The following is a 16430-nucleotide window of genomic DNA, read 5'->3' as shown; positions in this document are numbered from 1 at the left end:
GGTTCGACTTTTTTTACATCCCTAACATAATCAATCTTCTGCTGAGGTTTCAAGTGTCAGCATCCCTTGCAACAAATCTGGTTTCTGAGACCACTGATTCGCTGGTTGGTTGCCCGCTGTCTATGTATACAAGCTCTAGCAAAACAGTAAGTGAGACGAGAGAATAGCGCTTATGCGCATTGTTTTATTAACAAACTTTAGGCCTCTGATAGTCTGTGGAGACTAGTGTCTCCTTGCACACGACTGAGCAATCCTGATTGGGTTTGTCAGCCGATTGAATCTGGTAAGGAGGATGGGGGTTGGATTATTGAGCTGCAAAGGGTTAGTGTTGAGGTTAGTGATATTTTTATTATCGTTTAGGTAGAGGTTGAGACACAGAAGAGGTCAGTGATTGAGAGGTTTTTGTACTTTTGGGGTTGCCCTTGAAATGAGGGAGTAGAAAGAGTTGCACTTAAAGAGACTCTTCTTGTAGAGAATAATGAATACTAATGCAAAATTAAGAATTGCAGGAAATTAAGCCTTGGAAGAAGGATACAGATAGATATCCTAAACACGTGGGCAACACCATTAAGCCAAAGAATATTGGCTATGCTGGCAGACTTTATGTTACATGAAGTGTTTTATTCTTATTGTGGATGTTATCCAATACATGGGAAACTGTGTTCATGTCAAGTATTGATTGCAGTGCAATAAAGCACGAAATTGGAATTTATGAAAGGATATTTTATTTGATGGTTGATTTTCTTGAATACTAATGAGAAAACGCTTGTTATTACAATTGGTCTGTGATCATAATAAGAGCACCTTAAGGATATGGAAGGGGGCTATCCACAATTTGGGATTACCTGTTAATAGGTAAGGTGTATACACCACGGATTCTCAACACATTCCTGCAGTGTGCTCATCTATGGTCTTGCCACAGGACAAAGTGGGTCCCAAAAGCGAATAAACTAGCCTTACATGGAGTGAGAAATAGTCTGTAGATTGAAGCATTTTTTGTAGGCCAAAAAGTATTTTCTCCAAAGAAGATACTCTTGCTGTGATAGTGTCCAGACCTGTGCCTAAGTATTGAAAATTAAGTCTGGGCATCAGAGGGAAAAAAAAAATGTGCAGTTTTATTTTCCGGCTGAGCTCTCAACCCTTATCGGACAATGCTGCTTTGTTTTCTCAAATGAACTGGCCTAGGTTAGACATTCGTCAAGATCTGGGTAGAAATATATTCCATTGGACTACCCTAATGTTCAAAAGGGAATTCAAAACCTGTCTTTCTTCCAGATCCTTGCACCAAATACAAAGGTTATACAGCTGGGACTCTGGTTTTTGATGAAACTACTATGCTTGAGCGAGCAAAAACATTTGTAGGGGACAGTCCAGCAGAACTAAGTGGATCTAGGATCTAGGAAAATGGGCCTGTAGAAACGGAGCTAAAAGGATTCTGAAGTAGCCCACACGGACACCAGTGGCCATCTTTGGTATTAACATGGCCACTGTGAGGGCACAGCATCTTTTCACTCTACACACAAAGACATTTCTATAAATCTAGTTTACGGATGTGGTTATAACTCTGGGAGAGAGCTAGAGTTCTCACTCGTCATAGAGAAGGAAGGTATGAAATGATGCAAGATTTTCTAACATGAGTTAGCATTCATGTAAAGTTGCATCTGTTATTTTCAGTTTCACTAAAAATGTTAATACAACCTTTTAGTACTTACATTCAAAGTTAAAGTCTGGAGATCTGGATTCTTTTTCAACTCGCTCACGTTCTCTAAGTTGTTGGTTCAAAATTCGTAGGCGCCTTAAAACAAATTCAGAAAAGCATTAATACTGTTAATCACATAGAACTCACATGCGAGTGAAGAAAGGTCTCAATCATACCCAAACATCGAGTGCTCCCATAAAGAACGCCCATTGACAAAACCAACAGGACTGGCTAATTTAAAACCATATATAGCCTCATAAGCCCAGGTATAGCCATAAGTTCTCCTGGAAAAGGTGCAGTCTCATATGGACATGTGCTGTTTTCAAATGACCGGTGCAGCATTCATTGTTAATTGCCATCAAATGCCTGGTGCAGGCATATATGCCCATCTACCGTCAACATATGTTCCGATCTGAGTCTTATACGCTAGGTACCGACTCAAATAGCCAGGTACCCCAACATAACAAATACACATTCTGTCACTCAGTACTGGGATCCACTCGAAAACATAGCCCAGAATTCACTCTGCTTCATATATAACAGATAATAGAGCAGAATTAATTGTCAAAGAATACACTTTGCCTTACGTAGCCCAGGTGGCCAGAGGGCTTCATGTCTTTATACAAAGGCCCCACAGGATGACGTCCTATATCATCTGAATCTGCACATTATTCACAAGACCATGTCCCAGAATTAAGTGTTTCACATTGTAGAGAAGCCTCCATTTTGAACATATGTGCTAGAACACACTGTACCTCTCTCTCGGGACAGTTGTGCTGAGAAATGTGTGTGCCAGAAAGCACTCTCCCTCACTCAGATAAATAGGACTATGTTATAGTGTACTCGTTCTCACATGTCCTATAAAGTCATCTGCTGCTCTCAATAAGTGCCTTTAACAGGTCTACTTGTCACAGAAAACACTCTTAGGCGGGACAAGTATCCTTCAACCTGTGACAGAAAACAGATTCCCCCCCAGAAAGGAAGTTTAAAAATGCACACGGTTAGAGTCAGTAAATAGTCCAAATGCAGTGTCTCTCACAGGACAAAGTTAACTATCTGACTGAACTTACAAGAATGCAATTTGGGTCACCCATGATCTAAGACCTCATATATGTTCCAGAATGCACTCACCCTCTAGCAGCAAACAGAAAATGCAAGCCTTATGTCCCAGAATGCACCTCTCAAAGTACTGAGGACTCCACAGAACTACAGCCACAGAATGCACGTGGAATAACCGTAACAATGTAATGGACTATGTGCCCAAAGTGCAATCTACTTCTCATTACAGATGCCTCCACAGAAACGCATGTGTGGGAAATCACTGCGCCTCACTCGGGTATTCGGCTGAATGGCTACATGCTTAATGTAGAGTAAGCGTGGAGGCCTGTGTCTAAGCATGCCAAGAGACATAGCGAGTAGAGGGAGAGCTTAAGATCTATTACCCAAATAAAGCAGTCACTAAGAATTCAGAAAAGGGCTAGTAATATGCACATCTCTCCGCACGCTCGGCCACGCCCATGCATCACTATCACCTCCCAGTAGACATTCCATGTGCATCATGTTAAAAACCCAAGTACCTTCCTTTTGCGTAAGTTTAAGTTCTCCCCTTTCCGTCTAGTGCTTTTAGCCATTCTATGTCCACAAATCTAATATTTGGTGCACTTTGTCTTAAGTTGCGAGTCCCAATAAATACTCAATCATGTCTGAGGTCTTCATTTCGAAAATTGTTTGCTAATTTGTATGTATGCTGTCTTCTAGATATAATCTCAATCCATATTTGTGTGGGTGAGATTAGGTGCATGCTGTACGACTGGCCAATTCTGATAGTTTGACCACCAAAACATGGAATGGTACATGGTTGCGGATTGGTGCTGTCCGCGTAGAGTCGTTATTGAACCACCTCACTCTGATGTTTATTGTGCTTTTTAGTCTGAGCTTGAGAAACACTGGCACCAGGTCGCATTTTATGGAGCGCTGCATGCCCAAACACTGTACTGCTCCGAGAATCGATATCTCTAAAATAGGTTTTACAGAAGGAGTATGTCGACGACCAGGCAGCACGCCAACATATGACATCAATGGGCACATATCTATGACAATGGAGGCAGATTTAGCAGGTACAGTCTTGGCGTGAACACCTGTTAGAGGTACATTTCTGGACCTTAAAATGTTTCCAGGAGGATCAAGAGCATCCAGGTTGGTAGGGACCTTTTGAAGGCCTGACAACCTGGACAATTCTTTCCGCACATTACAAAGTCTTTCAGATGTCAGAAAGATTTGGTCCTCCCAAGATAAAATAGGACCCTGGGAACATCCAAGCAACGTAGAACAAGCAGAGTCTCTGAGGGGGTGAGGACAAAAGGATGAGATAGATTTCTTGTTTTATTTGGAAGTCCAAGAACCTCAGTAGAATATCATGACCAGAAGGCAAAACACGTAGCAATCCCTATAGATGTCACACTAAGGGATTATAGGAAAAGAACAAAAAAAGAAATTCAGTGAAGAATATCGGTGCCAATGGCACCCAGTAGACCTACAAGAGTCTACTTTACACTTGTAAGCAGGAGGAAGTCAGGCAAGCACTGCAGGGCAGGACACTGTCCAGATAGAACATCCAAGTATTGATATTTGTTTGAAAGCACTTGTTAAGAGAGATTGTCCTTTTTGCAACTTGCTTTCCATTCACATCCAAGGAACTACCAGATTTATTTATTTTTTTAACCCTTCCCCGACTTTGGTGGTATGTAACGTCATTTTGCTCAACTTTCCTTGCTCAATTCACCAATTTTGGAGGCATCCATCAGGCCGTCTGGTTACCAGTGACTACACCCAAGTGTCAAATACCCTGTTCAACTATGGAGGCCTCTCAGAACGCGCCCACAGGGGGGCTCCGCAAATCCATCTTAACACCAGCAATGTGAAAATCAAAGCCACTGACTGCAATATTGGGCCCTGCTGTAGGGCTTCACAATTGCTTAATTATGTCCATGTTTTCCGAGACAGGCCCAAGAGGTCATGAGAAAGTGTGAGGGGGAAAAAAGCAGTCAAGCTCATCAAATGGACTGTCCTCCTGTCACATAAGATCCAGCATGTGAGGAAAGAACTTGGGAGGGAGACATGTTCGCCAAATTAAGTCACAGAAAACTAGAACCTCAAAAGGCCAGTATGATGCGATCAGCATCACGTTGCAGTACTGAATCTCTTTGAACTTGGCTATGACTTCACGGATCACTGCATTTAAAAGGAAGGCATAAGAAGGCACGTTGGTCCAGCTCTGCATTGACTGCGTCCCCACAAGGATCATATGCCACACGGGGAGACACAGAGCCCTTTATGTTTAGTTCAGCTGCGTACCAATCAACCTCAAACATTCCCAACTAAAACATCTAAAGTAAGGGAAGTCGAACTCCCCCCACCCCCACCAACTGACCACAGACAACACTCACGGGGGCCTGCAGATGTTCTTCCAGGCAATTGCATGAAGCACGACAATCAATGGACAGGTACTTGAAAACAATTTTGCTCATCTTGGTGTCCATAGGACATCCACTGTACCCCAAACCCTAGGTCTGTTAATTGTCACTCGATGCATCACAAGCAGGGAGTGATGGGGCTGGCATGCCTTGGGATACCACAACTAGGACCAAGACTTGCTCCTGTCAAACCTCGACTGCTGCAGAGGTTGAAATGATTTAGCTGGATACTTTTACAACAAAAACAATGCCTTGGCAGTCTATTTAGAGGTATTCCTCTTTGTAATCTCTCCCTCGGTTGAGACAAGGGGCAAGTGGACTCCCTCAAAAGAAGGATTGAGATTTTGTCCCCCTCCTCGCATCGTGTGACATGTGGACAATTTTGCTGTCCTCATCCAGGTGTGTCTCCTTGTATTCAGGTTGATCTTCATTGCCCTTTCTACTATTGCCATATAATGGAGTGTGCTATTAATCATGCCAGCAGCCACGTGCACTACCCCCAACCGGTCACACTTAAAAACAGCTCACTTAACTTCAAGGAGGTTAAGGAGATCAGCTTCAAAATCCAACCATCAGTGTAAAAAATTGGTGTTTGCATTGACTTGCCACAGACAGATCAAAGGGGAGTTGGAGGGCCGGGGGAGGGAGAGATGTTCTTTTATCAAGAGGATATCTGACAGAGAATTATGAATCCCCAGGTAAAGTTGGTAAGACCACTGAAGCTGCCACAACAGAGTATTGAGTCCAAGGGTATGAAGCCAACCAAAGCTTTACAAAAGGAAATGGTTTGCAGGTTACATCAACATATCTGCTGACAGGTGTGGAAGCACACTCACAAATAAGAATGCCTAGAAATTCCATTAGGCCCATCATCTTTTCGTAGAATGCACTGGCATATAGTTCCAATCTCCAACAGCAAGGTAGACTTATTCAAGTTCACCAGAAAATTGAGAACACTTTTTTTGCCCAACAAAACATGGAGAACACCAAGCATCCCATAGAAGAAGCAAAGTTTTTTTAAGATCAATTGTATGTAATATTTTGTATTGAAAAGTTGATTTATTTCAAAGATATCAATAAAAAAAAAATTAAAGAAAAGAAGCAAAGTTCACAGAATTTAGACCATGTCATACATGCATACCACCTGCACCATATCCCATCAAAGATCTTTCATAGAATGGTCGCAGAAGCCCTACAATAATTACCTTATGGACACCCCAAACACTCATTTCAACCGAAAGGAATACAAACTTATTAAATCTTTATTCGCAGATACATAACTAAATTTCAAACCCGCAGACAAAGGGGGTGGACTAGTTGTGATGAACACTGAAGACTAAGAAAAAGAATGTACCAACCAGCTACAAGACAGGAACATTTATGTCCCAATAGACACAGATCCAAAAAACAAATAAGAGATCATCTTAGCACTATACTTATGAGTGCAGAAGAAAGGGGTTGGATCTTCGATAGGACCAGGAACTATTTAACAGCACTACATCCCAGGACACCCATTTATTTTTGTACATTACCAAAAATCCATAAAGATATATCAAAACCACCATGACGCCCCATAGTATCTGCTACCAATAGCATTTTACAACCACTTGGCACGTATTTGGACTAATTTGTACAACCACTCATCCAACAAACATATCAAGGACACCACACACTTTATCAACATTCTTGGTCCCTTAGACAAACATACAAGCAATTTACTTTTCATGGCAGATGTACGTAGCCTCTACACCTCAATTCCCCACAATCTCGGTCAAGAGGCAGTAAAATGGTTGGGTCAACAATTTGAAAAACTCCAAAGAATTCCTAATGACATTGCTAGAAAGTCTAGCACAAAATTCTTACTTCAGGTTCAAGAAAGAATCATAACTCCAAGTATGGGGAATATCCATGGGGGCCACTATGGCCCCAAGTTATGCCAACTGCTTCATGTACAAATTTGAAAACAAACATGTTTTTCGGAAACTATGTAAAACATTGGGGCAGATATATCAATGACATTTTGGGAATTTGGACCAGCACATTAGAGGAATGTAACCAATTCAGTACTTACCGCAACAACATTGGCGACCATATACAATTCACCATCATCCACAGCACCAACACTGTCAATTTCCTAGATGTTACAATGATACAGACTGACAAAACACTCTATATCGAAAACCGACAACTTATTGCATACATCATACTGTATCCCCCCAATACCATCAAGAATCTACCATGTGGCCAACTCCTAAGAATAAAAAGAAAATTGTGCAAGATGAGTCGTACTGTACCAGACAGCTGAACGAGATGTAAGGCAGATTTAGAGAAAGAGGTTATGAGTCACAAGACAATCACCATTAATCTGTGACTCGAAATACTCCATACAAGAAAATACGAAAACACTAGATTTTTGATCACTCTACAGGACATTAGGTGAACTCTATAGTGAACCATCAGTTTTTACAAACAGTAGAAGCAAGAAAATCAAAGACACGCTAGAATGAAGTGACAGCACCAGATGATGTGGGACTTTCCGCATGTCCACAACGCTCAAACTGTATCCTCGTCCTTAAAGGGAACCTGTTATTCCATCCCAACTCAGGAAAGAAGATCTGTCTGAAATCATTTGGCACATGTGAGAGCAACACAATTTACAGTATTAAATGCCCTTGTCGGAAACACTATGTGGGGCTGTCTACACGCAATCCCAAATTACAAGGGAACAAACACCGTTCAAACATTCGCACAGGAAATATCAAATCCCCAGTCACACAACACTTTTTGGAAGCTAAACATCAAATCTCCCAGATGAGATTTCAGATCCTTGAAGCAATAGAAAGGAAACCAGGCGATTGATCCAACCATTTAGTAATGTTACAAAGAGAAACATACTGGATCGATGCACTGAATTAACTTTATCCAAACCAAATGAATGAAGAATGTAATGTTGCCTATTTCATTTCAGATGGCATTTAGGAAGAATGCACTCTTAACTTCCATTAATTGTACAAGAAACATAACTGTTTGTCATTGTGAACATTCAGAAATCAACATGACAATATGCCGACAGTAGCTCAGAACAGAGAAAGTATGGTTATGTTAACAGCTACACAAACGTAAATGACACTATGGATGTTGCTATCGCTTGTAATTACCACATTGTTATTGCAAATATTTGAATAACCATATTGTTATGTGAATAGTCAATCACAAATGGAGGTCAAGATCATGAGTCATTGTTAACAAGCCTATGTCAAGACTACATTGTGTTATCCTTTTAAACCCTTTGGAAGAGTCTGATTGGAAAGATCAGCAACGTGGTAGTATAGAGTTGAAAGTATATGGAAAAGATTGCGTTTTCCATAATCAACATAGAAGTCAACCACTGATTTGAGGGCAGATTATTCAGGGAATGTTAACGGTCATGCATTACATGTCAAAAACGTGTGTCATTGTCAATAAGCTGATGTCAAATTACACAATATATTGTCAACTAGTCTGTTTTGAGAAACGATGGCCACTAGAAGTATGAATAATGGGGTAACAGAATTGAATTTGCATGGAAACAGCATTTTCCATCATTACTACATAAGTTAACCATCAATTTGGGGACAGAATACACAAGTAATGGTGCAATACTGGAAAGCACTCTTTGGTATCAAAAGAAAGTACAAAATGAACAGACATGTATGTGAAGTGTAGACTTTCTACATGTAAAAAAACAATGTAAATACGTGCAATGAATGTCCAAATATGAACGATGCACTGATTAATCGAGTTCTACTCAAATGGATAACTTTTTTAAAAAAAATAGATTAAAAATTATAACTCATTTTTGATCCACAACTCAAAATATTGCTTTACGTGTAATATGTAACCCCAAAACCATATATATATATCTATATATATATGTATATATATAGATATATATATAGATATATATATATATATATATATATTACATGGATGCGGTTGCGTCCATGTAGTTATGGTTAAGTTGGTGTTTCCATAGGAAGAGCATTTTATGGGTGGCTTATAACTTCGCTCCCTCTGGAAGAATCCTCACCAAACTTTGCAAAATAAGTATATGGCCCACTCTGAATTGTTTTGTACAGTTTGGAGAGGTTTGGTCCAGGGGGGGCAAAGTTTGGAGAGGTTTGGTCCAGGGTAGGGGGGGGTCCCAAAACTTGTTTTTTTTCCCATAGACATAATGGGAACAACCTTTGCGCACGCCGACAGCCCAAACCGCTGGACGGATTTACACCAAATTCGCAGCAGGAGCGGGGGCTTGCTCCCGAAAGCGTGCGTGCTTTTGCAAATTTGGTGTAAATCCGTCCAGTAGTTTTTTTTAAATGACCAAAATGGAAGGCAAAAAAAATTAGTGATATCTCCGTTCGCTTCGCAAACAGACTTCTCGGTTTGCTCTGCGGACAGTGCCCTGATTGGCAGGGCGGCTTGCGTGATGTCCGCGAACATGCGATGTGTTCGCCGATTGGATGGCGTGGAGCGCGTCAGATATTTTGTGGCGCCCGCCATCTTGCATTCGCTGACGACCGCGGACAGCGCGGTGAAACTTGGATTCAAAATTGTATTTAGTGGAGTGTGTTGGTGTGTAAGAGTGTTTGGGGAGGGCGGGGGAGTATGAGATAGGTTCAATGTTCTGTTTTTTTTTAATGTGCTAGACGCTTTTGTTGTGTTCGATTTTTCTGCGGACAACACAGCGGTTCTGAAATGTTCGTAAAATAAATAGAATGGATTTGGTGTCAAGTTGAAAGTGTTCTAAGACGACTCGTGGGGTATTGGAATGTTCGCAGGGGGTGTCCTGAAGAAGTTGTCTGTATTGTTTGTTGTCAAGCTGAAAGTGTTCTAAGAACACTCGCGGTGTCCTGAAATGTTTGAAAATAAACAAAATGGGGGTGTTCTGAGGACATTCTACGTATTGTGTGCCTGCTTATCTGTATCCAATGAGGGAATGGCACAGAGAGTGAAGTGGAAATGGTAGAAGGGCTGTCTAAGAGTTACGCGGTCCGCAGACAGGGTGTGCTACATCCGGGGTTTTCCAGCAAATCCAGCATGGAAAGAAGACTGTAGGGATCAGCCAATCAGATGTTGAGGTTGTGGATTTGTGTTCAAAGAGACTGTGTGTAGTGAAGATGGCAGAAGTGGAGAAAGTCAGGGTGTTGGTGCTTGGAGATATGTTTGTGCATGGTTTACAACAGTATGCTCAATGCAGGCATGTTACAAAGCATTTTGATGTTAAAGGAGTGGAGGTGGTGTGGAGCACTGTGCCTGATTACAATGTCCAAGGAATTGTACAAGTTTGTGAAGATATGGGCAGGATGAACAGTCCCCATGTGGTAGTTTTGCACTATGGTGCTTTCCATTTGGGCTACGTCAGTGCCCTTACTTTGTTGGCAGATTTGGAACACTTGGTTCAAGCAGTAATGAACATCCTTCCAAATGCCAAAGTAATTTTTTCTGGATTAGTACCTAGGGCAATATGGGACAATAGTTCAGTTTTTTGTCCTCAGCAAAACAATGCTAGGTGTGTAATCAACCGAGGCATGTGTGCCTTCATGCATAGAGCTGGTATGTTCTTCTGTAATAATGAGAATATTGATTCCAGTAATGCTATTTTAAAGAAGATGGCATTTCCTTATCTTTTACGGGAAATGCCATTCTGTTTTGGAATATAAGGGTTGCTTTGGAGAAGGTTATGTGAAGATTTTAGGAGTAAAGTAAGAAAAATGCAAAAAAATACAAATACAGGTGTCTGTCAAGCATCTGCAAAAAACCCCCCAAAAAAACGGCAGAACCAACCTCAAAGGGGAAATGGGGCACACTATTTAAATTTACATTCACCACGCTCAAATTTTCGATATGTCCGCGGACATGGCGGTAGTCCGCGGACATCAAAATCACTAGCTAGGGGTTCAGTATGTTCTATGTTACATGTATATAAAGTCAGGGATATTATGGTTAAGTTGTGCTACTAAAAACATGAAATTCAGAAAAAAACCTTTGTTAAAGGGACGTTATGGTTCAAAGTAAAAACGAAAAACCCCTGAAATTCGGCAGTTATGGTAAAATAAGCAACCATAACTCGCACCACCGTGCACTGCTAACACTAACACCCAGGACATCAAAGATGACATCACAAATGTCATTTATGACATCACTGATGACATCACATGGCTGGCTCTCCCTTTTTTTCCCTTTACTGACATATCTAAGCCACAGTTTTCTTCAGTAACAGTCAGGAAGTAAAAACTGAAAAGGTACTATATTTGTAGACTTAGGGTCAAGTCAGAACATATGAAACATATATAGCGGAAGACACAGGCTTGAAAGAGAGCAATCCTTTCTGTGCATGAAGATAATCATTAGAGTTATCAGCACTTTCTCATAGTTTTATTTTTATTAGGAACAAGTTACTTACCTCTAACTGTTGTTCTCCAGCATGGGTCTGGCATGGATTCACATGCTCATGAATATTCCCCGTCGTCAGGCTGGGAATCCTCGGTAAAGAAAAATCAGTATCAGTTTCGTTTCTGATCTGTCTTTCGTAGTAGTAACCAATCACTGATCTCTGCGTCATACTGACAACAGCCAATGACTGCCATCTCCCTAAGCCCCGCCTCTGGCAGCCATCTTCAGATTTGGTAGCACGTGAAGTGGCAGTATGACCAAGTGAAGAGCCGCAGAGGGCTAGGCGGGAGGGTTCGCATGTAAATCCATGCCAGACCCATGCTGGAGAACAACAGTTACAGGTAAGTAACTTGTTCCTTCTCCAGCATGGGGTCTGGAATGGATTCACATGCGCATGAATAAAAGAATACATAGCAGTACACACATGTACAACCACGGGAGGTGGCAAAGGCTCAACATTAAGCATTACATCCAAAACTCAACATTAAGCAATTCTTATCTCCTCACCAGGCTCACCTTAGGCGAACAGGTTGCGCAGCACTGCTTGGCCAACCCTGGACTCCTCCCTGGAATCCCGATCGACGCAGTAGAATTTCGTGAAGGTGTGCGTCGACCTCCACGTAGCAGCCCTGCAGATATCCAGCAAGGGCACACCAGATAGGAACGCTGTGGTAGCTGCGATCGCTCTGGTGGAATGGGCTCTCGGACGGCCAGGCAGCAGTCGGTTTGCCAACCGATGACAGTACATGATACAGCCGGAGAGCCATCTGGAAATGGAAGCCTTCGAGAGAGCCTTCCCCTGATTGACAGGTCCAAAGTTCACAAAAAGTTGTGACGTCTTCCGAAAGCTCTTCGTGCAGTCCACGTAGAACTTCAGCGCTCTAGCCACATTCAGCGAGTGCAAAGTCCTTTCAGCCGGCAACGAAGGCGACGGGAAGAAAACAGGCAACACCAAGGGTTCGTTGAGGTGGAAGTCCGACGGCACCTTGGGCATGAAGGAGGGGTGCGTCCTGAGCACTACCCTTTTGTCGTGAAAAGTCAAGTCGGGGGCTTGCAGGAAAGGGCCTGGATCTCTCCCACCCGTCGTGCGGAGGTGATGGCCACAAGAAACGCTGTTTTCCACGACAAGAACTTCAACGGAGAACGGAGGTCCCATGAGCTTGGTCAGCACCATGTTGAGCTTCCACGCCGGGGCCCGGGGCCTTCACCGGAGGGAACAATCTGAACAGTCCCTTCATGAATTCTTTCACCAGACGATGCGACCACAAAGACGTCCGTCCCGTGGTTCTGGTGTATCGGGAGATCGCAGCAAGATGAATCTTGATGGAAGCGTGCGCCAGTCCAGCCTTGGCCAGCATCAGCAGGTACGGCAGTACTTGAGGAGCCTTAATCCGTAGAGGGTTAATCTTCTGTGTGTGGCACCAGACAGAGAACCTCTTCCATTTGTGTCAGTAGCATTTAAGAGTTGAGGACGCCCTGGCCTTTGCAAGAACCACTCTGCAGTCGGCCGGTATGTCGTAACCTACAAACTCTAACGCTGCAGGAGCCAGGCCTGCAAATTCAGTGACTTCGGGTCGTGATGGAGGATGGCGCCTCCTTCCCTGGAGAGAAGATCCGTGTCCACTGGCAGCTTGATTGACGGGGACGCTGACAAGTCCAGAAGGTCCGGTAACCATATCTGCCTCGGCCAAGCAGGTGCGACGAGGATCATCCTGCACCATGACCTCTTGAGCTGGTTGATGAGCCGGATCAGCAGCGGCAATGGAGGGAACGCATATAGGAACAGGCCCTCCCAGGGGAACGAGAAAGCATCGCCCATGCTCCTCGGCTGGGGAAACCTGCTGGCGAACCTCTGGTACTTGGAGTTTGTCGCCGTCGCGAACAGATCGATCTGGGGTGTGCCCCACCGTCGGAAGAGGCGGTCCACTACATCCTGTTGTAGTTCCTACTCGTGGCACGAGCGCAGCTCTCTGCTGAGCGAGTCAGCGATGCTGTTTTTATCCCTGCCAGATGAAACAGCACCAGAAACATCCCTTGGGCGACAGCCCAATGCCACAGATCCTGAGCCTCCTTGGACAGGGCTGGGGATCTGGTACCGCCCTGCTTCCTGATGTAGAACATGGTGGTGGTGGCGTTGGTGAAGATCCTCACCACCTTGCCCTTGAGGGACGGAAGAAAGGACCCGAGGGCCCAAAACACTGCACGGAGTTCCAGGAGGTTGGTATGGAGGGACTTCTCCATCGGCAGCCAAAGGCCCCTCGCGTGCAGATTTTCGGTGTGCGCTCCCCATCCTTCCAGGGAGGCATCCGTGGTCACTGTCTTCTGGTGGCCCGTGGTCTGGAAGTCCATGCCCGCCGTCAGATGCGCGCGGGTGCCCCACCACCGGATCGCTCGTCGGAAGCTCTCGTCGAGTGATCTGTCCGCGAAACTGCCCGTCGTCTGGATCCAGCGAGTGTCCAGGAACTCCTGTAACAGGCGCATCCGAAGCCTGAATAGGCGGATGAGGTAAATGCAAGAAGACATCATTCCGAGAGGGATTTGATGGACCTCACCCTGGCCGCGTCCGCAACCAGCATCCGCTGCACCTTGCCCAAGATGGCCCTCGTCCTTTCTTCCGACGGAGAGGCCAGAAGCACCACTGTGTCGAGCTTCGCTCCCAGAAACAGTGCGTCTTGAGCGGGCACTAGGTGGGACTTGGCGTAGTTTATGGAGAATCCCAGGTCCGTGAGTAGTTGGACGGTCCTCGCCGTGTGCTCCGCTGCTAGCTCCTTTGTCTTTGCTCGGATGAGCCAGTCGTCCAGGTAGGGGTAGACGTGGATCCCCTCCAGGCGCTGCCGCGCCGCCACCGGTGCGAGGCACTTGGTGAACACCATGGGTGCCGACCTCAATCCGAAGGGAAGGGCTCTGAACTGGTAGTGATGCCCTTGGACCACGAATCTGAGAAACTTTCGGTGTCCCTTTAGGATGGGGATATGGAAGTAGGCATCCTCCAAATCCGACGACGACAGGAAATCGCCCTCCTCCAGTTGACCCAGGATGTGCTGGAGGGTGACCATCCGGAACTTCTGTGCCTTGATGAATTTGTTCAGTCGTCGTACGTCCAGGATGGGACGCCATCCTCCCATCTTCTTCACGAGGAAGTATCTTGAGTAAACTCCGGAGCCCCGAAGCCTCTTTGGGACGAGCTCGATGGCGCCTTTCTTGAGCATCGCCTTTACCTCCAAGAGAAGTTGAGACGTGATGTTCCTTCCTGGCCACGGGCGGGGACGACGCGCGGGCACTTCTTTAGAAACTCGAGCGCGTGACCCTGGGCCAGGGCGTCCTGCACCCAACAGTCGGTGGAGATGGACTCCCACACGCTGATGAAGCTCGCCAGCCGGCCTCCCACCGGGGTGCTTCGGTGGGGGCCCGACCCCACGGCCGGTTCAGTCCTGCTTCGACGAGGCTTTGCCGCCTTGTCCTCCTTGGCGACGACTGCGGGGTCCGCACGACTTGCCTCGTCCCCTGTAGGCTTCCTGTGACGAACAGGGTGCTTGACAATAGGTTGGAAATCCGCCGCCGGAACTTTTGGAGGCACCCTGCTTGCCTCCGCCGCTCCGAAAGGGGGGCCACCGTTGCTGGAGAACACCAAGAGCCCGGGCCGTCTCCGTCTTGATGGCTTGTAGGGAATCGTCCACTGTTTTCCCAAACCGGTTGCTCCCGTCGAACGGCATGTCCAAGACTCTGGTCTGCACGTCTTGACGGAAGTCAGTTGCCTTGAGCCATCCACGCCAGCTAAGGCACACACCGTTGCCCAACTGGCGAAATCCAGTGTCAGCAATGTCCGTCGCTATCGTAATGGCGTGGTCCGATGCCACTTCTCCTTCCTGCAAGATCTCTAGGGCCTCCGCCCTCTTGTCTGCTAAGAAGTCCAGCAGGGGGGCGATTTTGTACCACAACTCCCTGTCGTAGCGTGCTACGATAGCCAAGGCGTTGGCAGCCTTAATCGTCGTCGCTGCCGATGAGATGACTCTGCATCCCATCGTGTCCAATTTCTTTCCCTCGCCGTCCGGCGTGCAGGATGACGTAGAGGCCGAGGCCCCCCCCCCCCGCTTTCTTCCTGGCCGCCGCGGAGACTACCGAGTCCGGGGTCGGCTGTGCCCGAAGGCACAAGGGGGCCGCGTCCGGGACCCGGTACTTCTTCTCGTACCGATCCCTTCTCGCAGGCGTTGTGGATGGGTTCTTGAGGAGGGCGAGACACTCATCCCAGATATCGTCCAGTAGAGGTACAGAGAGGACCGTCTTCCTCTTGGTCTCACGCCGTTGATAAAGGAAACCTTCCTTCTCTTCCGGGCAGAGCTGGAAAAGCTCGGATGCCCTGGCGATCATGGCATGAAACGATCCCATCTCGTCGGGCGGGGAAGCCCGGGGAGGAGGTGACGGGAGATCTTCGTAAACCTCGTCGTCTGTGCCCGTCGCGGCTGTGTCAGTCCCCGTATCATCCCCACGGGTCGTGGACGGGGAGGAGGGCTGAGCAGGGAGCGATGGTTGAAAAGGAGGTGGAGGATGAATCCTTCTCCTAGGAGGAGGGCTCCCAGAAGGGCCTGGCTCCGGGTCCCCCGTCAGGAGAGGTTCCTCCGTTGGTGGTAACGGCAATCTCGTCCTTATCTCCGAGCATAAGGACTGTATAGCCAACAAAATGGCTGCCGAGTTGTCTTGCGGCACTGGTTGAGGGGAGTCCGACGGGCGGTCAGGAGCCCCGTCGGCACCCTCGACGTTCTCGTCGTCTCCTACGTCTGGGTCCCTCCCGACAGGCTGGTCTTCTTCCACGCCAACACCGTGGCTTA

General features: G+C 45.9%; 1 protein-coding gene across 1 annotated transcript in view; it reads right to left on the bottom strand.

Moving 5' to 3' along the window:
• Positions 1-16430, bottom strand: part of CCDC14 (coiled-coil domain containing 14) — a 384504-nt gene that overhangs the window by 133269 nt on the left and 234805 nt on the right. The window contains exon 10 of the mRNA XM_069616670.1: positions 1713-1795. Within this exon, the coding sequence (XP_069472771.1) occupies positions 1713-1795 (83 nt within the window). The remainder of the gene's footprint in view (positions 1-1712; positions 1796-16430) is intronic.

The sequence above is a fragment of the Ambystoma mexicanum genome, chromosome 9 (assembly GCF_040938575.1).
Source record: "Ambystoma mexicanum isolate Mex_15411 chromosome 9, UKY_AmexF1_1, whole genome shotgun sequence".
NCBI lineage: Eukaryota > Metazoa > Chordata > Amphibia > Caudata > Ambystomatidae > Ambystoma > Ambystoma mexicanum.
This window is presented reverse-complemented; position numbering and strand designations above follow the sequence as displayed.